The sequence below is a fragment of the Scophthalmus maximus genome, chromosome 21, assembly GCF_022379125.1.
Source record: "Scophthalmus maximus strain ysfricsl-2021 chromosome 21, ASM2237912v1, whole genome shotgun sequence".
In the NCBI taxonomy this organism is placed as follows: Eukaryota; Metazoa; Chordata; class Actinopteri; order Pleuronectiformes; family Scophthalmidae; genus Scophthalmus; species Scophthalmus maximus.
In genome coordinates this window covers 3,988,597-4,010,000 of record NC_061535.1, presented here as the reverse complement: position 1 = coordinate 4,010,000, position 21,404 = coordinate 3,988,597, and the positions used below count along the sequence as shown (strand labels likewise).

The window sequence follows — 21,404 nt, the reverse complement described above, 5'->3', positions numbered from 1 at the left end:
CCCTTTCACATTTGAACCTTCACATCAAAACACACCTGTCATGAAGAGTCATCATTCAGTGTATTTCCAATTTGCAGGAACTTGTCTTCTACCATATTCTTCCGAATGTGCCACTTTTGGGTCCAATTCAGCAGTTTGGCAACTGTCAAGACGAGAATACTTGTTTTTATTTTTTTTGTTTTAAAACTACAAAACAGGTGCACGTGCCGTGGAAACAAGGGGAAATATCAATCCCATCCGATGCAATCTCCAGTGTCTGAATGACTAAAAGTTTGAACTTTCCATCAGCAATGTGTCCAGGGGGTGAACATAATCACAATTCAGACCACATCCGTGGATCCAGCGATTTTTAAGTCAAGCACAGGACCACGCTCTTGGACTAGGCGAAAGCGAGAGGTCAGCGAAAGGACCCTCCCACGGCCTTGGTATCACTATTTGGCGGTGCCTTTATAGATTGGGTTCTGTCTAGACACTGGTGTCTAGTCAAGGAGATGACATGCCAGGCGGCCTAAAAGACACAAGAGCTCGAATGCGATTGCCACTGGGACTCTTGTGTGGTCCAGAGCAATGCTGTGTAATTCGTTTAGAGCGCCACCCCCACTAACAGACGCCTTATGGTGCAGAATAAATGCCTCACATATAATGCTTACGGAGGGGCTGGGCTCGGGACATCAGCTGATACTAGAGGATCTGCGGAACATCTGGCCGTCTGACCACGCAGCATCCTGATAACTTGATCTGCAGGGTCACCGAATTGATCTGCGGCGCAGAGCCGGCCTGTTAATCTCGCCCTGTTTATCCATCCGAACACCCGCCCAGGCTGGTATATCTTTTTACGTTTTGAATCTTACCATAATGGCATACTTCGCTGTGCTGGTCAATGAGATGAGCGGGCTCGATTAAAGAGCCTCCCTTCTTATTGGGATCAGCGTTGTAACATGATGCTCTGAAGTATCTACAGTAGGCCAGCACTCGCTCTTCGGGCTCAGCAGCACCAAATGGGATTAATGAAGTATATAGACTCATAGCAATTCCCTGCCGTCAGAGACGAACGGATGGTGGTGACCACGCCTACTGTCAGTGGTGGAGTTAGTGGCCACCTGAAAATAGGCTCCTTGCTGAGTGATTCGCCTCCATCCTGAGTGATCATCAGTACTAGTACCTTAATAAAATCTCAGTGATTGAGTTAGTTATGCTCACAGACCCAGAATTGAGGGGAAGGAGCGAAAAAACATTTCATTAGTTCACATAATCTGCTCCCCTTACAGGAAGGCTCCCCTGCGTTCCCATATGTAATCGCTGATATAGAGAAGAACAAAATCCACAGCCGGAATCAGATGACCCTACTTGTCCGGGGAGCACATTAAGCTGTCCGCTTCATGTTCATCTTCCATGATTTTCAATATTTTGTCTTTCTCAGACATAATCCCAGACTGCGGACGTTTCCTTGGCTCATGCAGAATTTCATTTGATTAAAATAAAATACCCTTTTTTGGAAGCAGGCCCAGTGAGACAGACAGTAACCCCAAGCAAACGAACACACACACACACACACACACACACACACACAGACACACACACACACACACACACACACACACACAGGACTTTCAAAACAAATTGTCACTGTCATTTTTCAGGGGAAAAATGTGCAGCAGGTACCGTAACTGTAGACGTGCCTACGCACCTATATATTTCTAGGACTCTTTCCAACTTATTGACATATGCAACTTATCACAAGTAGACTGTGCTTCTTTTAAAGGGGCCATACAGTAAACATGTTGAGAACCACTGCTTCAGAGGATCTGAAGTATACAGTAATTGTGACTTCTATGACTCACTGACCCCGTGTCACCTGTTCCCCCAGGTACCTATCAAGGCCAGTGGATGGGCGGGATGCGGCATGGCTACGGCGTGCGTCAGAGCGTTCCCTATGGCATGGCCACCGTTATCAAATCTCCTCTCCGTACATCTCTGGCCTCGCTGCGCTCCGAGCAGAGCAACGGCACGGTGCTCCAGGACCTCTCCTGCCCCGCGGACATGCTGATGGGCAGCCGCGGGGGCTTCGTCCTCAACTTCCACTCGGACAGTGAGGTCGTCACCGGCAAGAAGAAGGGCCTGTTCCGCCGGGGCTCGCTGTTCGGCAGCCTCAGGCAGTTGCGCAAGTCTGACTCTCGGACCTCGATCTCCAGCAAGCGCAGCTCCGCGAGAAGTGACGCCACCATGAGCCGCATCAGCTCCAGCGATGCCAACTCCACCATATCCATCGGTGACGGCGAGCTGCCAGACGAGGACCTACCTCTGGAGGACCATGTGGACGCCACCACGACCGAGACCTACATGGGCGAATGGAAGAACGACAAACGCAATGGATTTGGTGTTTCAGAGCGATCCAATGGGATGAAGTACGAGGGAGAATGGCTTAACAACAAGCGCCATGGTTATGGGTGCACGGTTTTCCCAGATGGCACCAAGGAAGAAGGGAAGTACAAAAATAACGTCCTGGTGCGTGGAATAAGGAAGCAGTTGATTCCTCTTAAGAACCCCAAAACCAAAGAGAAGGTGGACCGGGCTGTGGAAGGGGCACAGAGGGCTGCAGCCATCGCCAGGAGTAAAGTGGAAATAGCAGCTTCCAGGTACCTTGTTCGTGTGTGTTCATTCGTGTGTGTGTGTGTGTGTGTGTGCATGTGGGTGTGTGTACTGTGTAAACACGACAAAAAGACAAGCGGAACATCCTTCATAGCGGCGGCCTGTTTGACAAATACCTTGGTCCGGTTGAAGGCTCAGTCTCGTGTAAGCGGAGTCGCATCACAGCAGCTCCGACCTTTATTCTTCACCAACAGTCAAGGCTTTTGTGTAGTGCAGTGTGATCATCCCTGGAAAAGGTTCTGTTTCTATTTTCTATTCTCTGCCCATATCTTTCATTCCCAGGGAGAGTGGTCAGGCATCTTGTGTGTGTGTGTGTGTGTGTGTGTGTGTGTGTGTGTGTGTGTGTGTGTGTGTGTGTGTGTGTGTGTGTGTGTGTGTGTGTGTGTGTGTGTGTGTGTGTGTGTGTGTGTGTGTGTGTGTGTGTGTGTGTGTGTGTGTGTGTGTGTGTGTGTGTGTGTGTGTGTGTGTGTGTGTGTGTGTGTGTGTGTCAGAGTTCATGAGCGTGAGCAGTATGGCCATACCTGCGCTCGAGCCAAGTGAGTCTCGTGTGCCCAATAACGATACCTGCTCCTCCTGCCAAGTATTGCTCTGATGTGGCATCTGCTCTTTAACAGGTGGATGAGATGTGACCTTTTCATTTAAAGCCCCCCCCCCCACTGGGACACAGTTCAGGGTACGCTGCATCGCTTTGACATCCTCTGGTTTCAATGCATCAGGGAATTACTAATCCGAAGACTGTGAGGGTGTGTACAAGCTATGAAAAGGTCTCCATGTGTGCTTTATTTTATTTTTTTGTCACTCTCTCTCTTCAGAGGCGCACATGAATTTGCATGTATGACAACAAGAAGTCGTAAAACTCAACCGTTTCTCTCTATGTCACATGCATGGGAAATGTAAACAGAAACAGAAAGTAAACAGGAAGAAATTATGTCGAGCCACGCTGGAAGTTCTGCTTCCCTAAAGTTATTAAGACATTTCACTCAGAACCAGAAATGTCAACTGCTTGTTGACACCAGGGGCGACGTCAGGGGATTTGAATATTTTGATAATATATATTTTGGGCTGCTGTTCAGATGCACGTGACAATCACACATAGTTGTTTCGGTGCTCTGGCGATTTATTATTGATCACCCCGTCTATTTTAACTGGCGAAATAAAAACACTCTTAATATACAAAACACTGGACACGTCGAACAAGCGTATTTTGATATCCAAGCTGAGCCCAGGCATTTAGCGCTGCACAGTAATAGCAGACCCTATGAATAGCAGGCTTTATTCCAATATCCAGACATTCTTTTATATCATATATATGAAATAATCTCCTGTGAGCAGGAGAATACTGTATTCTGCAGTTTTGGGGGAAATAAGATACGGATTACATAAGGTGGATTTAACGTGCTCGGCACTGGAACGCCTGCATACTGTTTGTTCCACAGATAAGACCCATGATATCATGAGTCTGTGTCAATGAGGGCACACGACGTTGAGATAAACCTACCAAGGAAAAGAGAAAATGGATTAATATGTTTGAAAGAAAGGGTCATCTGATCTCTTCGGCTGTGCGTTATTAGTAACAATTGACAGCGGAAGTAAACGCATGACCCTAATGCATGGCGCTAAGGCAGCAACAGTGAAAGCGTTCGGGCTGATGCAAAGTGTTTATGGCAGCAAACAAGGTCCGCTGTGCTGTAGCAAGTGATCAAATTACTGGCTCGCACGAGCCGCTCCATCGTGCGCTGCAGGAAAATCTCAAACCCATCACCTTGCTGGGTGAATTCCTTCTGTTTTGTAGTGTACGTGTGTTTCAGAATGGCAGACTGCGGCGGCCGTAAGCATGTTATGTAAGTCTCATTATACAGTGCATGGCTAAAGATGCGCTCCTATCGATCCGGTTCTCGTCACGTGACTCCCTGTCTTTGAATGTGGAGCGTTCAGCGGCAGATCTGCAGGGGGCGACGGGAGGGAGACAGAGCTATGGCAGAAAAGAGAGTGAGAGAAAGCCAAAAAAATGGATTAAAGTGAGAGGCGGGAGGGGGGGTATGTGTTGATTGAATAATTTGGGAGATGCAGCAAATCTGCTGAGCAAGAGGCTTCTGGACGGATATGAACGGAGGAGCAGGAGAGAAACGGCAAAGAAGGGACGGGGGGGGGGGCTCACCCACTCCTCCACTGTGAATTAGTGTACAGAGGAACTCTCCCATCAGCCTATGGGGTGGAGCTGATGACCTCACGCTGGTGATCAGCCAATCGATGGCGATCTAGCGCGATGCGGTGGAGCGGAGTGGTCCCTCACTACTTCTTTCGTCACTGTCATCTGTTTGAAAGTACGCTCTCCTCGCGTGTGTGTGCGTGTGTGTGCGTGTGTGCGTGTGTGTGTGTGTGTGTGTGTGTGTGTGTGTGTGTGTGTGTGTGTGTGTGTGTGTGTGTGTGTGTGTGTGTGTGTGTGTGTGTGTGTGTGTGTGTGTGTGTGTGTGTGTGTGGTCTAATTGAGGCCTGCGAACTGAGATAAGTGACTGTTAGCGCCATTGAAAGGTTCACTACATCATGATGCTTCTCCCATTAAGCCTCTTTGTCACGGATCAGCAGTTTAGGTACGCTGGTGGCTCAGCGATGAACAGTAACGATCGCCGCTACACCTAAACTCTCCTAAGCGTTAAGATTACCTCACAAATGCTACAAAGCACAGAAATACAATAACACATGACTAATAGTTCACATTTTCTAGATATTCCAGCTATTTTCTCATCTATGTTTGACTCATTATCAGAGGATGTATGATGTAAAAAAATATTATGACTGTGATATTTTTTAAAGCAGGACACAGTAAACATTGCACAAGCATTGGATAAATATATTTCTCAGACACAACTATGAAACTGCTGCAGAGAAAGACCTTTAGATATGTTTCAGGATCACAGATTTTCATTTTAATGTAAACTGTGTGTGTGCTGGGAAGGACACGTTGGAGTGTAAGAGCCAGTTGGAGAGTTTCTTAGCACTATCCAGCATGAGCTTTTCTCCAAATGCCTTCTTATATTATAGTATATGTGTGATTTATATATATATATAATAATATTATATAATAATGTATATAATTATATATATATATATATCCCATCTCTGTTTCATACACACACCCACACTCTCTCTCTCTCTCTTCTATCTACGCATTTGCTTAATCAGAGCCCACCTCTCTCCACACGGGAACGACTCATGCACATACACTAACACGCGAAAAAACACTCCCTTGGACAAACACATACGGTCAGAGTGCATGCGGCATGTGCTGCTCTACTAATGTGTGTCAGCAGTGAGTACTGACTAAATAAGGCAAGGCATCAGTTGGCTTATCAGCACCGGCCAGGAATATATACCCGACCCACCACTGATATAGCAGCCCGCCATCTCACTCACACTATCATCTCTCCCAAATGAGTGCGGGTGTGTGTGCGTGTGTGCGTGGGCGGGTGGGTGGGTGGGTGTGTGTTATAGTGTGCGTGCGTTCGGTGTGTGCATGTCTCTCCATATAAATGAGGAAATCATTCAAAGAGAATAGATGTGAGTTGATACAAGGTTACTATCATTTGGCAGAGAGAACAAAGTGTGTGTGTGTGTGTGTGTGTGTGTGTGTGTGTGTGTGTGTGTGTGTGTGTGTGTGTGTGTGTGTGTGTGTGTGTGTGTGTGTGTGTGTGTGTGTGTGTGTGTGTGTGTGTGTGTGTGTGTGTGTGTGTGTGTGTGTGTGTGTGTGTGTGTGTGTGTGTGTGTTTGTGTTTGTTTATCACCTGCTGTGTGATGACCTCAGCCGCTCGCCACCTGCCCTTTTTGGAGAGACGTTCAGATCAGCCTGTGTTTCAACATGTGAACACAGTAATCCCAACTCTCGGTGCATCGAGCGAGTTTACCCTCGATAGCGATGACTTCAGCTTGAAGCCGGAATTGGATCAAACTGGTCGGTGCCACCTCTCGTGAAGGTGTTATGAAGTGGCGCCACACACCTTTCTTAAGCATGTCAAATTTGTCCCTTTATGAAGTGACAAAATGCACAGTAGCAATGTGGCACGAAGTCTACAGTGACTGACTGTTACTGTGGGGAGGACCGCCACTCGCCTGAATCACGAGTCGGAGTAAAGCAAGCCTCATCATACAGTATATTTATCCCAGACTTGGCTCATATGTACGTCAATGTGATGGAGCTCATCATTTACAGCTGACAAACTGCACAAACACATAAAATACCTGAAATGTCTCTTTCAGACACATTGATGACCAGAGCTATTCCCAGCCAATACATATCAAAATGTTTCTGAATGACGCACAGTGCAATGAAATGACGGTGTGCGTAATGTCATCTTGTTATGTGTATCACATTATCGGTGCATAAAGTCATAGCGGCCTGAAAGACGTCAACGGATGAAACCTTGGATGAAGTTTAAGTGGCGATACACAAGAAGGCTCGTTCATTATTCCCTGTCCTGTAAAGTTTGAAATCCTTATCTCTGTGTTTTGAAGGATGTATTTGGTTTTTAGATAGATGTCTGGGCAAATGTCCCACTATTGAGAGCATAACATGAAACCTAATTGCATGAAAATACACATAACTTTGTTAGTTTTTAGTCATACTAGCAGCTCTACGGATGGATGGTCTAGTCTGTTCTCAAACATCTCAATAACTAGTAGATTTATTGATATGACAGATATTCAGGCTCTGCCTCAGGATGAGTATATTTCCTTCTGCTGCCATCATCAGGTCCAACGTTTGATTCGTCCAATACTTTTGTTTGGGGTCAAAACACCACTGACATTCTCATCAGCCTCAGCTGTACATTGCGCTTAGTGCTAAATAGCAGTTGTCAGCATGCAAGCACACACGAGGTGAACGTGGTAAAAACCACGGATGAGTCAGCCAGGCAGGTGGGCTTGGGGGAGGGGGGAGTCATTTGAAGTCCAAGGCTGTTATAAAGAGTTTAAGTTATGTAGTGGTTCACCTGCAATCATTAAACATTTAGAAGTACTCCTTCTACCGCCGGTTCCACACACTCCTCCATTTCCTCCGCAATTCTCTCCCCGACTTTGTGTGTGAAGAAGAGTTTTCCTACGACACTGAATATTCCCTCCAGCAAATGTGATGCGCTGCTTCTTTTCCTGCGTGTCTTCCCCGTCTCTGCGTTAATTGTGCACAACGGAGGTCGACAGAGGTGAGATTCAGTGGAGTGTTAAATGTTGCATTATACACACTGTGATTTGAGAAATAACAAGTGCCTCTGTTCAGTAAGCAGGTAATCTCTCCCAAGATATCCCTCTGTGTGTGTCGCTGCGTGGGTGTGTGTGTGCGCGCGCGTGTGTGTGCGTATGTGTGCGCGTGTTCCCTATCCTCCCGAGAATTTCTCCGTGACGTGACAAGATGTTACATAAAAATCCCAACTGTCAGTGTGCACTGGTGTGTAATTCTTTGCACCTGTTCAACAGCAGTTTGCTTCCTCTTTTTTTTATTGGCATATACTGTACTGTCGATGTCACTACTTGGACACGTGTGCAACATTCGAGTCTGCAAAAAAGTGGCAATGATACGTAATGAAGGTGTTGCGGCTCAATGTCTCAGGAAGACGTCATTAATTAGTTCAGTGTTATGAGTGTGAGTTATTGTTCGTGCTTTGTCCTGTGCACTGATTTACGGCCTGTAACACAATGCTTGACCTGCTCCTGAGGTGGTGTCATCACTGACAGGAAATAAACCTGTTAAGTCCTTAAAGTAGTGTCCGCAGCATGTAGACTGTGACTGTAGCAGTGTCTATAAATAAAAACAAAAAGACCTCTTTTGTACTTTAGTTGCCTTTCACGAGCTATGTGGACTTTTGCAGACATTATTTATTTCATCATCTTCAAATTCAGTTTGAAACTGTATATAGATACATTGACAAATGCAGAATTTCAGACAAATCAGCATTTTTCATAACTTCTAAAATCCAATATTGCCGTAAATGAGTGTGGCTACCTACGAATGACCGGGTATGGCGGGTATTTGATCCCACCCTATTCATACGTAACATTACGTACATGTAAGATCAACAAGATTCAACAGACAAAATATCATTAATCATATCTGTTATGTCTTAAAAGTGCACAAATAAAGAATAGTACCAACGGCAGCGTGAGGCATAACGGTAGGCATCTGGTCACCTGAGGCACAGAGATCAGTGAGTCTGTCGTTTTAGTTTGTGTAGCCTGAAGTGAGTCTTTAAATCTGTCCTTTTTTGTGAGTGTACCTGCTGCTACAGCAGTGCGTCTTTGACCTCTGGATACTAAATGTGCCCTGCTAAATCTGCTCAGCCACTCTGATTGGCTAGCTAGGCCGCTTTCGCTCCAGATGTTCGTGGATTGGATTACGGCGTTATCACTTCTCTTGTTGATTCAGAGTATTGCTTTTCCCGCACCAAATCCCTCCTTGATTTGGGAGAATGGAATCTGTTTAACTGTGAATGTGGCCATGCAGTAGAAGTTGCAGTTGATGATGATGAGCCATTAATGTGTGAATGAAAAAATCGAGAGTGAGAAGACTATTTCAGCAGTTGCCTGATGTAACGTAATACCAATACTTTCTTCTGGCTTTTCACTAAAGAGGAAATCGATTGTGGGATGTGTATGACTGTGTGTGACAGAGAATGTGTGTGTGTGTGTGTGTGTGTGTGCAAACAGTGGGTGAACGGTGGCAGGAGATTGGAGGAGAGAGAGAGAGAGCACAGGCCGTAATTAAAACTGTTCCTTAGGCTCAAGTGGTTGCCAGGCAATGTGACCTTTACTCGCACAGGTTCAGCTTCGGATGCTGAGCCTCGTAGTCAAATGAGACCCGCCATTGACTGTGTGTGTGTGTGTGTGTGTGTGTGTGTGTGTGTGTGTGTGTGTGTGTGTGTGTGTGTGTGTGTGTGTGTGTGTGTGTGTGTGTGTGTGTGTGTGTGTGTGTGTGTGTGTGTGTGTGTGTGTGTGTGTGTGTGTGTGTGTGTGTGTGTGTGTGTGTGTGTGTGTGTCCGTGTCCGCCCATACAGTAGTCTGTAGTGTGGGTTTGATAATTTGCAAATTCATTAATACAGGCCAAATGCCTGGTTAGACAGCATGCTCAAGTGTCCCTGGTGGTTACCATGGTTACTGCCTCACAGCCGTCATCATCGTGTCAGCCATTTGTTGAATTTCTAGCAGAGTGAAGAGGCGCTGTTTAGTTCATCCCTGGATCTTTTCATCGTTTAAGGTTTTGTGTAGTGTCCGGGTTCAGTTAAACTTACAATCGATTGTGATTCTCCTTAATGTGACAATGTCCTTCATCGACACTGATTCCCTGGTTCCCGGTGGGCCTCATTATGGCTCGGCTCAGTAATGGTCCATATGATGTGTGTGTGTGCGTGCGTGCGTGCGTGCACCTGTGCTAACATTCATTTGCACGACAGGTATGTTGTGTACACGTCTTGATTTGCATCACTGGAGCCCTTCGTGCGTGTGTCAGTGTTTGTGGATACAGTATGTGTGCGAGTGTGATGCTGCACAACCTCCTGTTAATTTGTTTGAAATTGTCGACGGTCGACGGCAGCTTGTGAGTTTGAAAACTGACAGAGGCTTCTAACAGCAACAAACACTGGAGGGCTGGTGCTGAGGTTCATTTTGAGTTCAGCATATTCACTTGATTTATATTTGTAGTTTGTTTTCCCTGATTTCAGTTTGTTACTTAGTCCATCAATGAGAACATGTGATTAACACTGACTTGAGCAGAATTTGCCCAACATTCCTTTCTGTTCAATATCATTTTATATTGAATAGCTTTGGGCCCTGGGAACAATGTGGCATATGTTTTGTGGGGATGCACTGGTCCCTTCTTCTGGCAATGTCAATGACACAAAGTCCAGTGTTGTTCTTTCTTCTTCTAATCTAAAATCTCTCACTCGCTGAAATCATTCCGTTAATATTAGGTCAGAGATTACTGCGGCATGAATACTTGAATTTGTGGCTCACTGTGATTTAATGGATGTAGTGGAGACACTGACTTTTATAAAGACTTTGACAAAGGACCTGTTTTTAATGTGTTACCATGTCTGCCTTGTACACAAACTCTTTGTGGATATTCACAAAATCGTACCAAACATTATGCAATGATATCAGAAAAATTATCAATTAAAATAATTAGTTGCCGCCCTTCTTCATTTTCCCTTATTTTGGATTATCATACATAAAGATCAATTTGCTGTTAATCCTTTGAACTCTGTATTCAGGGATACTGTGCACTGCACTGAGCAATTGACTTTATTCAGGGACGCTAACTTCCAACAATTATATTAATTCCCATTGCAATTTCTTATACAGTGCACACGTTGGTCGATGTACTCTAATATCTGTATCTGATCAAATTTTAGGAGCATGCTGGAACCCAGCACCTTGAGTGAAGAAACAGCTCATTACATGTCATTATTCATGTCGTCTGTGTTTTTGTAGGATAATATGATTATTGTTTAGACAATAGGATGTTGTTGTTTTTTTTAAGGGTACATTTGAGGCCATGTTGGTTTGATTGTGTCTCGGCTTTAATAGTTGACTTTTCCTCATCCCTCCTCAGGATAAACAGTAATGAACAGAAATTGTTGGCGGCAGTAAAAGTCAAATTCAGGCTTCAAAACATCCCAGGTACATCCGCGTTTTTCTGCATTGTATATGGTTGAGCCACCCTCAGCCCCTCCCCCTCCCCGTCATTAGCTGTATCAGCTGTGGCCATGTTTCACCGGCGGTGTTGACACAAAGAGCGCAGAGCAGAGGTCTGAATCCCTGCCACTGCCCTTCACCAAAAACCAGAGGGATCATCTCAGCGAGGGGATTGTGTGTCACTCTCTCAGCGTGCCCACAAGGACTCATATCAGCACTCAGAGGAGAGCGTATCAGACCTTCAAGATAAAAGGGGCTTTGATCATATAACAGAAAACATTGACGTGTGCATCGTTTATTATAACACTGCAATTCTCTGCATGCAGATTCACAGTAGGTAGTTAAAAAGCATCTATATGCATTTATGCACTGAATAACCTGATGCAGGGACTTACCTGTGACCATGTGTTTTTTGGATGAAGGTCATTGAGGTCTCAGAGGAGGGTTCAGTGCACAGCGCACTGAGTAGAGAACACAGGTGGGAGATTACGTCTGTTTGTAATCCACAGCCCGAAATGTTAGTCGAGTTTGGGGATTTTTTAATTATTGTAATCTTTAATCGAAACTGATTCTACGCATTCTTCTTCCTGGACATTAAGTCCGTTTTCTGGAGCGAGCATTTCAATCCGTCTCCACAACCTTTGCCTCATGGACCCCAAAAAATGCTGAATCTATAATTCATGAAGGTGCAAGGCATGAAATTACATCATCGTATGGTTTTTACACAAACAAGAGATCTAGAAGATTCATAGCGCTTTTATGTCTGTGGTCTAAATATCCCTCTGGAGCGCATTACGAGCACCAGTTGCTTTTTTTGACCTGCTCATTGTGCCTTTTCTCTGCACCCTGACTTTTGCTTTACATCTTGCAATGTTTTTTTATCGTCACACCTTGCTCCATTATTCATGTGCCTGTACCTGTATGGTGTTTTTTTAAATTGTATTAATGCGGCTGCAGTGCTCTGTGTATTTGTGTCTGCCTACTTTGCCACTTTGAGTTGTTCATATATTTTGAACAAACCTTCCATGTTAAGGTGAAATATGCTTATAGGTGCACTGCGTGCTGTCTGTTTGACATGACCATGGCCTGATATTCTCATTATACAGTACCTATAGCTCTCTCGTCAGGATGAAGGTGGATTTATCTCGTGAGAACAGCCACTCTGTTTCCCGTTTAAAGCCTCATTTGCTGAAGCCGTTGTCGTCGTCGTCCTCCCCCCCACCCAAATGCAGCCCCCTGCTACTGGGCGCCCAGACCTTAGCCCAGGAATAATTCCTGAAAAATTTCGGAGTCGGTCTCGGCTAACCACAAATGGTGTTAGTCACGCTTGAGTAATCCTGAATTAGCACTGGCTGAGTATTCAACAGCGAGGCCTGCGTGAATATAAGAGATATGTGCAGGGCACTGTCTGTGCTGCTGCTTTGGACCCGGGGACTGTCTGGGCAAAGTACACGGCAGTCTTTTCTGTTGATTTATAATATCCTCTCGCGAAGCAGATGTGTGCACTTAGAGCAGCGGCACTGCGGCCCAAATGGAGCATGCTCTTAAAATATGACTCTTGCTGCATGGTAGTCGTTTTTTATATTGACCGTGGCCGACGATAAAAGTGATGAAGAGAATGATGAAGGGAGTTATGGATGCGAGAGCAAGATTGTTGAGTGCTGATGTTTATCGCGGACAGGGTCCAGATTCATCCTCTATCTTATTATACACTGTACCGGTCAGCATTACAGTTGCCCAGTCTGGACCGAGGGGGGGGGGGGGGGGAGGATGGGTTCAGCGAGATGGAGAGAAGGAAGACGAGTAGAAGGGGTGGGGTACGGTGGAGGGGACCAAGAGGCGAAGGGGGGTGCAGAACTGTGTCAGCATATGTGAGGGGGAGATTCCTCAAATAGGCCATAGCCTGCAGGGAGTGATGGACAGAAGCTTCACTCGGGGGAATTTGCACACACGACACACACACACACAACAGGCGCAAAATACAGAAATTCACACAAAGTGTATCCCGTGTGAGACCCGGGGTATGACAAACCTTAAAGGAGGATGCACCGTGCTACATGGGAGTCGGGGTTTGAAATTTAACCCTACAGTAAAATTAGAGAGGCTGAGATGCATGCCTCAGCGGTTCTAAATATCCAGGAGTCTTCAGAGGGGCAATCTGTCTCTGTCTCAGTCTCAGTCTCTCTCCTCTCTCTCTCCAGTTCTGTCTCTCTCTCCCCTTCTCCTTTTCATTTCCATACCTTTTTCCCCCTCTTTGTTTTTCTCACCATTATCTGCTATCTCACAGTTACACACACACACACACACACACTTTTTCGTGGAGAGAAAGAGCATCCGCTGCCAAACCGACTCGACACTTTTTCGCAAAATTCAATTTTGTCACATTAATGAAACAGCCATGGATCTCAACAGCCCTTCATCAATCTAATCTCCAGTTCAAAAGGAGTTGTCTTTGCTCCCTTCAACCCTTGTGTGTGTGGCGTGTGTGCGCGCGTGATTTACGGATTCATATACCTTGATTTGCTCGGACGGGAGCTCCCGCAGGGCCCGGAACTAGACGTGAACAGGTGTTGCTTCATATGCAGCAGCAGATCGGCCTCGGGAAGGGAGGCTGCAGACGGTCTGACAAGAGTGGGAAAACTTTTTCCAAAGTTCAATCGTAACCTTTTCTATTGTTTGTTTGTTCACTTCAGTTTGTTTTTGAAGAAGACATTTGGAAAATTGTGTTTGGGTCTCTGTATGGGCTTTGTCTCTTTGTTAGGGTGGACATCGTGTGCCACCACCTGGTACGGTGCCGCTGTACACACTGGGCCAATCACACTATATCAATATCTTTCTTATTAAGAATAGACTTTATAACTTCTTGATAGGGTCGCTCGTAGTCGGTCACTCTTAGCAGCTAAAGAGTGACCAAGGCCTGAGATATTTCCCTCAGGCCTTGGTGGAAAGCGAGGACCCAGATATAATGAGAGTTAATACGGGGCGGTGGAATGTGTCCACGTCGGTCAACGGCTGAAGGATAAAAATTTACTAATGCCAGGAGCGAACCAACCGACCCTTTCTTCTTTCCGCTCCGCATGCCCATGTTTTCTCGCCTTCCATTGCATTCTCCTCTTGTCCCACTGCTCAGGTCACACCTCCACTCTACCCCCATCATTCTCTGCCTGTCACCTCCCACCACCAGACATCCTGTCTGGGAACAGTCTCCATCGCTTCCCGACTCTGTCCATGACTTAGTGCCCGCTCCACGTATGTGGGACTGTTAAGATCCCCGGAATATGTCGCGGTGCATGCTCTATGCATTTATGACTCATTCATGCCTCCTTTCACTGGGCGGCACATTTCACACATTGCAGAAATAGACACATGTATGTCCTTGTTGTAGCGTGTGTGGCAAGTGGATGTCTGAAGTGTACATGTCAGTGGCATGATGCAACTGGAATGCTTTAATGTCCGCTCCCACATATTTGTAATAATTCATGTCAAGAAATAAAGAATTGTGTGTTATAGTGTCTGCCGCTGTTTTTTTAAATTCTCAAATCTGCAGCTGGTCAGTGTCATCCAGAGGCTGTGCTACACGGTCTGAGTGTGTCCCCTGTCTTCAGTTGAGACGGGAACTTATTTCTGGAAAGGAAACTGTTCGTCTCTTCCGCCGGCATATGGCCTCTCATGCATTTTAATATCTCACTGTCCCAGCCCATCGAAAACAGGACAGCCAAGGACAGAGAAGTAGACTGAAGTGGAGACATCTGTCCGCTGGGGTCACTCACTCACACAGAGGGAGGGAGGGGATGAGGGGACGCAGCTTCAATAGCCGAATGAAAACAGATTTCTTTTTTTCTTTTTTAAACAGAAGCATTGATTGAAAGAGAGAAGGGATGCGGACAGAAAGAGAGAGAGAGAGAGAGAGAGAGAGAGAGAGAGAGAGAGAGAGGAAGATGGATGAGTGGGGTCAAGCAGGGCACGGGGCACAGCTGTCAATACTTACAGTGAGACTCGGTCAACCCATCTGGATCCTTGCCTTCCGTGTTGCACTGTCACTGTATTGTTTGAGCATTTGCTGTCAGGGCTCCGCTCGCTATCTGCTCACACATTAAGTGACTAATCCACTGGCTTTAACTGATGCATGTCATATTGTTGCATAATTCAGTTTTTTTTTTTGTTTTTCTTGGAAGGGAATCAGGTGGCAGCAGCGGCAGCAACATCCTCCCTCCTAAGTGCACACGTGTTGTGCTGTGGTCACAGGTCTTTGTGTGTGTGTGTGTGTGTGCGTGTGTGTGTGTGTGTGAGCGTGTGTGTGTGTGTGTGTGTGTGTGTGCGTGTGTACATACACTGTATCCCCTGGTTGGGGTTTTCAAGGGATTTGTTAAGCAGGTCACCCCCTCAGCCTCTGTCTGTATCGCCATGGTACTCGCCCATAATACCACTCAGTGCAAATGCTAAGCTTACATTGATCCCAAAACACATTACTCTTCTGCCTTTTCATTTTTTGTTGTGGAGCAGCAGCATAGTTCAGCAGATGTGAATGCTGGCTTTTCTCTGGCTGGTGTCTACATTTTATTTATGTTTTCATTTTTTTGCTTGCTGTTTTGCTTTATACGCTATCATCTAAAACAAGTTTATTCTTTTCTCCTGCCTGGCATATGATATGATATGATATGATGTGTGTTTTACGTGTGTACGAGTGGACGCCTCTCGGGCAGTGGCTCCCTAGTGGTCCTTCAGCAGTGCGGCGCTCCAGACTGGATTAAGGTCTTGCTTGGATGTTGCTGCGCTCCATTTGTAAAATCAGGATTTAAGATAGAAGCACAGGGTGGTGGGCCGGGGGGGGATGGAGGAGGAGAGAAAGGAAGGGGTAAAGAAAGTAGAAGGAGGCTGTTGTGTGAACCCTGACGGTGAGGGGAAGTGTCATGCACAGTCACAGACCAATGGCTTTCACAATGTATGTTAAATATGTGTATATGTCTGTTTCTATGCTGTACCTCTCTACCACATGTCCTTCAGCCAATCGTGTCCAGCTTTTCTCTTTATGTTTTGAATTCGATGCCGCCCTAATACTGTCCTGTCTTGTGTTCCTCCAGAACGGCCCATGCCCGGACAAAAAGCGAGGCTGCCGACCAGGCCGCTCTCTCTGCTCTGCACGACTCCGAAATCGCCAGGGCGGTTGCTAGGGAGCTCTCCCCCAACTTCTACCAGCCAGGTAACCTTTTAAGGACGAGCCTTTACAAGCATGTGCCCCGCAAAAAACGTCAGGCTCTCTTTATACTCTCCCACTGTCACAATAACTCAGACTGCAGGTGCAGTGGCGGGTTGACGGGGTCAGCCCGCTCGCACTATGGTGAAACAAAATACTTTGACTATTTCAAGTGGCTACATTTGCGTGAATGTTTGACTAGCTGTGCACGCAAGCAAAGTCTTCAGACTTTGCAGTCATGCCTGACCTAGAGATGAACTGGCAGTCTTTGCTAAGACTGTTGCAGAGCCCTAAAATCCAAGCAGGAGTCTAAAATCCCCCCCCCCCCCCTCACCTTCACTGTCCCTCCTGTTAGCCACAGAATCCTCAAGCAACCAAAGTTTGCACATGTTGTCAAACCATGTTGTTATGGATTGGGTTACTGGTAAGAGGTTTGGTGCAGTGAATGAATAATGAGGGGCTATGTCAGTAATGAGCTCTGGGTGTACAAAAGCATATAGGGTTTTTGTTTTTCCGTGACTGTAACCGAAGACCAGAGGTATTGAGGAGGATTTCTAACACCACATAAGAAGGACTGTGTTTGTGATTAGACAAAGCAGAGGCCTGCTGGAAGCATGCCTCTGTATTCTGGATAGGAGCCTTTTTCTCTGCGCTCAAAGGCCTGTTGTAACAGCTCTGAAATACTTCAATTCTGCCAAAAAAAAAAGTGAGAGTGAAAGCAAATTTTTTTTCATATCATATCAAACTGAAAATGGCTTTCAGGTATATGAGTGGTGGTGAAGGAAGCCTGCGAAGGGCTCCTGGTGTTCCTTCTGCCGGAAGGTTTAACAGGCAACCAGGTCACAGCGTAGGCCGTCGACTCAACTCTGTTTAGTTCGTTTACTAGGTAAGCTGAGTTTTACGGGGCAACGCTGGGCTTGTGATACTGCATAAATAGTGCGAGAACCTTTTCGGTTAAAGAGCGGTACTCCATGTGAGGTCAGAGGCTGAGAGGCCAATATTAGACCAGGAACTCTTAAAAAAAGAATTAAGCTTGTTAATTGACTCCTTTGTTTTGGATTCTGGGTTGATTCTGGTTACATTTTCCTTGATTTACAGATTGCCGTAGCTTTTATTTATTATTTTAAGAACAAATACCTCCAGCCAAGAGTCAAACTGGAAAGGTTTGACTCCATTTTCGAGTGTGTTACAGTTGTTATCTGGATATATTATTTCAATATCACGCAAACTTGCCCAATCATAGCATTTTTTTTTATTTACAGTATGAGATGTATACTAGCCTTTCCTCCTTAACTGTGCGTGCAATATATTTAGGCCTGTGAGCGAATCGACCTTAGGTCCTTGCCAAAGGCCACCACAAAATAGTGGGCGACAAATAGATTGACAATAGGACCCTATTCAAGCATGCCCCTCCACTAAACCACAGAAATGGCCAGCCCGGCCCTGAGACATCCTGCGGATTGTTTGTGTTGTGGAAAACAGTGGTCATGCCTGGCAGGCCGGGCGATCGCCGGGTTCACAAGTCCGCGCCGAGAGCGTTCTTGCCTTATAAGTGGGATCATGAATGAGCGAGTGGACAATGTCATAATAATGTGCAGCACAGGGCGACATCTGAGCCGCGGCGTCTAAACGTTCAGTTATGTAAGCATGTGTCTGGTAAGCCGAGGTGAGCCAGACAGGCACCTGTAATAAGCCCAATCCATTTTCCAAAATATATTCTGTACATCCGTTTTATTTTTAGTTCATGAAAGTCTTTGTTTTGTATCATGTCAATTAGATTATGCCCGGATACACAGTAAGAGCAGTCGGGGGAATCCGGGGTGGCCTACTTTGTGTGTTTATTGCTGGTTCATAGTTTGTCCTGCGGCGGGTTATATCATGTTTGAGTGTAAACAGTTTCCCCTATTTGCATCTTTCTGGCAGGAGCGGCACTGATGGAGAAAACATTGACAGTGTACTGTGGAAAAACTGAATGAGTCATTGTAGAATAAAGTTTGCTCCTTGTTGAGCACCTTATCTGCCCTCATGTAACAGCTGGACAAAGTTAAAAGGAGCCTGCGTGACTTTTCCAGACTAATCTGCGTTGCTTCCTCAATGTCCACGTCTGCAGTTGAAACATTCTCACTTGCCTCCTTCCCTCAGCTTCTAATACGTCCTCTGGTGTAACAACCAGGAGTCTAAACCCCTTGTTGTTTGTAATTGGCATTTCAGACTCATAGCGGATTATCACCCAGATTGGGAGTGTTCACTTCAAAAGGAAAGAGAGGGTCACAGTGAACAGGACCCTGACCTTTATGATTGGTTCACACACAGAACCCTGGAGGGGCGGCGAGGGTTCGCTGGGCGTGGCCTGTGGCCGTGACGTTAATTGGGCTATATTTGGTGCTGATGTGTGCTCACTGGGTTCTAATGGAGACATAGCTGAAATCCTTACGCACTGAGAGGAGCTCGGCCCCCGCGCTCACCGGGGCTGTCGGCGAGCAGCTGTCCCTTCCTTCAGCCGGTGACTGGAAGGGGTGTGGGGGGGGATCCTGGCCCGCCCTGTTTGACCCAGTCAAGGTACACTGAGACCAGGTGGAACCATAAAGGCATGGACCTGTCAGGGCTGGGAGCCAGACAGGAGCAGGTGCTGCTTTATATTCTTAGCAGCAGGTGTCGAGGGGTGCGTTTCAAGCCAGTAGTTCAACTGACGTGAAAAGTTATTCTGAAACGTCTTATTACTTTCAAGGATACAGAGTATAAATCCTGTCATGAATCTGATAATCTGATCCCTCTCTAAACAGATATCCAAAGCATTTTCTATCTGTTCTACTTCTCTAAGTTGGAATTGTCGTTTCAAAAATAGCATAAGAATGCTGGGGTATTCATGTAGTGATGAATTACTGTAAGCCCGTTAAGATAGAAGCAAAAGTAACTTCTAAGATCTCACTGCATGAAGAGAGGGAAATGAGTGTGGAAATGAGATGATCAGAGTTGTGTGAAAGGCAAACTTCCAAGAAACATAAAAAAAGGGTACCTATTCTCAAATAGGAGAATGTGTTCATATCCACAATATGTAACATTTGTGTGTGGATAGGAACAAGCCTGTGGTGTTTGCTGCTGTCTCCTCATCCGGATTTGAATCAATGTCTTCCAGCAAGTCGTGTCTCTATCAATTACATGTCAGTTCATGTGAGGCCTTCCGTGTTTGTCTTTGCATGTGGCCACTTAGAAACAAAGCACAGGAAGACGGTGAACATGAACGTAACAACAACAACGAACGCCAGCAAAATGGCCATGGCCGCAATTTACCGCACTGCACCGCATGAACCATATTCACCGAATTTAATATATAGCTGTGACATAAATCTGCTAACCCTATGTTGACTCGACTTGACTTGGTCGGTATTATTCAGGGAGATTATCCGAGAGCGAGAGCGTGAGCGTGAGCGTGAGTGTGAGTGTGTGTGTGTGTGTGTGTGTGTGTGTGTGTGTGTATTAGACCAAATGTAAGAATATATGTGCGTGCTGCAGTGGTAAATGAAATATGGGCAAACTGTGACAGCTCCCCCCTGCCCATCTGCCAGTGTGAGTAGGAGGAAGATAGAGGAAATCTCAAAAGCTACAAATTGAGTCATGAATCTAAGATATAAAAGTGAAGAGTGTAAGAAGTATAGAGAAACACGCTGAGACCACAACCCACAGAACAGACTAATACTAGAATATGAGTAAATTCAAAGATAACCAAATGTATCATAAGCTAAGAACATCAACTAGAAAAATGCAAATGGTCTTCACTACCACTTGGAAGACTATGCTATTTATTATATGTGACATAGGCACAATGAAACACTTAAATATATATATTTTTGTCCCCTGTAACTGTGTATCTGTTCATCTGACAAGGATGTAAAGGCAAGGCTGCAGCCCAGAGCCGCCATCAATCACATGGCAACAACAGTGTCAGTGTTTGATTGTCAGCGCTTCATGAAAAACAAGATTCAAAAATGGTGACAAAAAATGTATATTTCTTACTTGGCCAAAGAAGCTCGACAACCTTTGAACTCAGGACTCAGAACATTAGATTGTAAAATACTGTCCCCCGTGAAACTTCAGATTAATCCAGTAATCCTGAAACATACTGTACACACACACACACACACACACACACACACACACACACACACACACGTACATTCAGGTCTCATTGAAGATCCCCTCTTGTTACTGCTGTTTATCTCATATTGAGGTCAGTAGGGTTAGGCCGGGTTAGAGTGGATCCGTTGTGTATATTATGTGAGTATATGATCGTGTGTGTGTCTGTGTGTGTGTGTGTGTGTGTGTGTGTGTGTGTGTGTGTGTGTGTGTGTGTGTGTGTGTGTGTGTGTGTGTGTGTGTGTGTGTGTGTGTGTGTGTGTGTGTGTGTGTGTGTGTGTGTGTGTGTGTGGGTTTTTTTTGCTATGAGTGCACCGGAGCAGCAAATGTGCTCTGGATTATGGTGAACAGAACTGGCAACCTGAAGCTTAAACAAAAGCCTGTATTCTCTTAATCTCTAAGAGACACTGATGAGGTTAGAGGAAACAGACACAGGATACAGTATATTACATCCTAGCTCATATTGTTTAGAATGGTACATCTTGACATATTACAAATAAATAACTTAAATGCTGAGATCCAGATTTTTGTTTGTGCTTATTTGTGGTTTTTGTGCAGTATTTTTGTCTTGGTCATGCCTAATACCATCCATGGCCTATTTTAGTGACCCTCTTTGGGAAGGCTGCAGACTCGATGAAAGAAACACCACGGGCATTCGGGTAATTGAGTCCCAGTACATGTTCCAGCTGAGCTAACAGGATTCCTCTGCGGAGTACGTCTAATAAATCTTGGCTCACTCTTCACAAGAGGA

General features: G+C 45.6%; 1 protein-coding gene across 2 annotated transcripts in view; it reads left to right on the top strand.

Annotated features, from left to right (window-relative positions):
• Positions 1–21,404, top strand: part of jph1a (junctophilin 1a) — a 28,470-nt gene that overhangs the window by 1,185 nt on the left and 5,881 nt on the right. For both annotated transcript variants that reach the window (XM_035619534.2, XM_035619535.2), the window contains 2 exons: positions 1,868–2,636; positions 16,407–16,525. In XM_035619534.2, the coding sequence (XP_035475427.1) occupies positions 1,868–2,636; positions 16,407–16,525 (888 nt within the window). The remainder of the gene's footprint in view (positions 1–1,867; positions 2,637–16,406; positions 16,526–21,404) is intronic.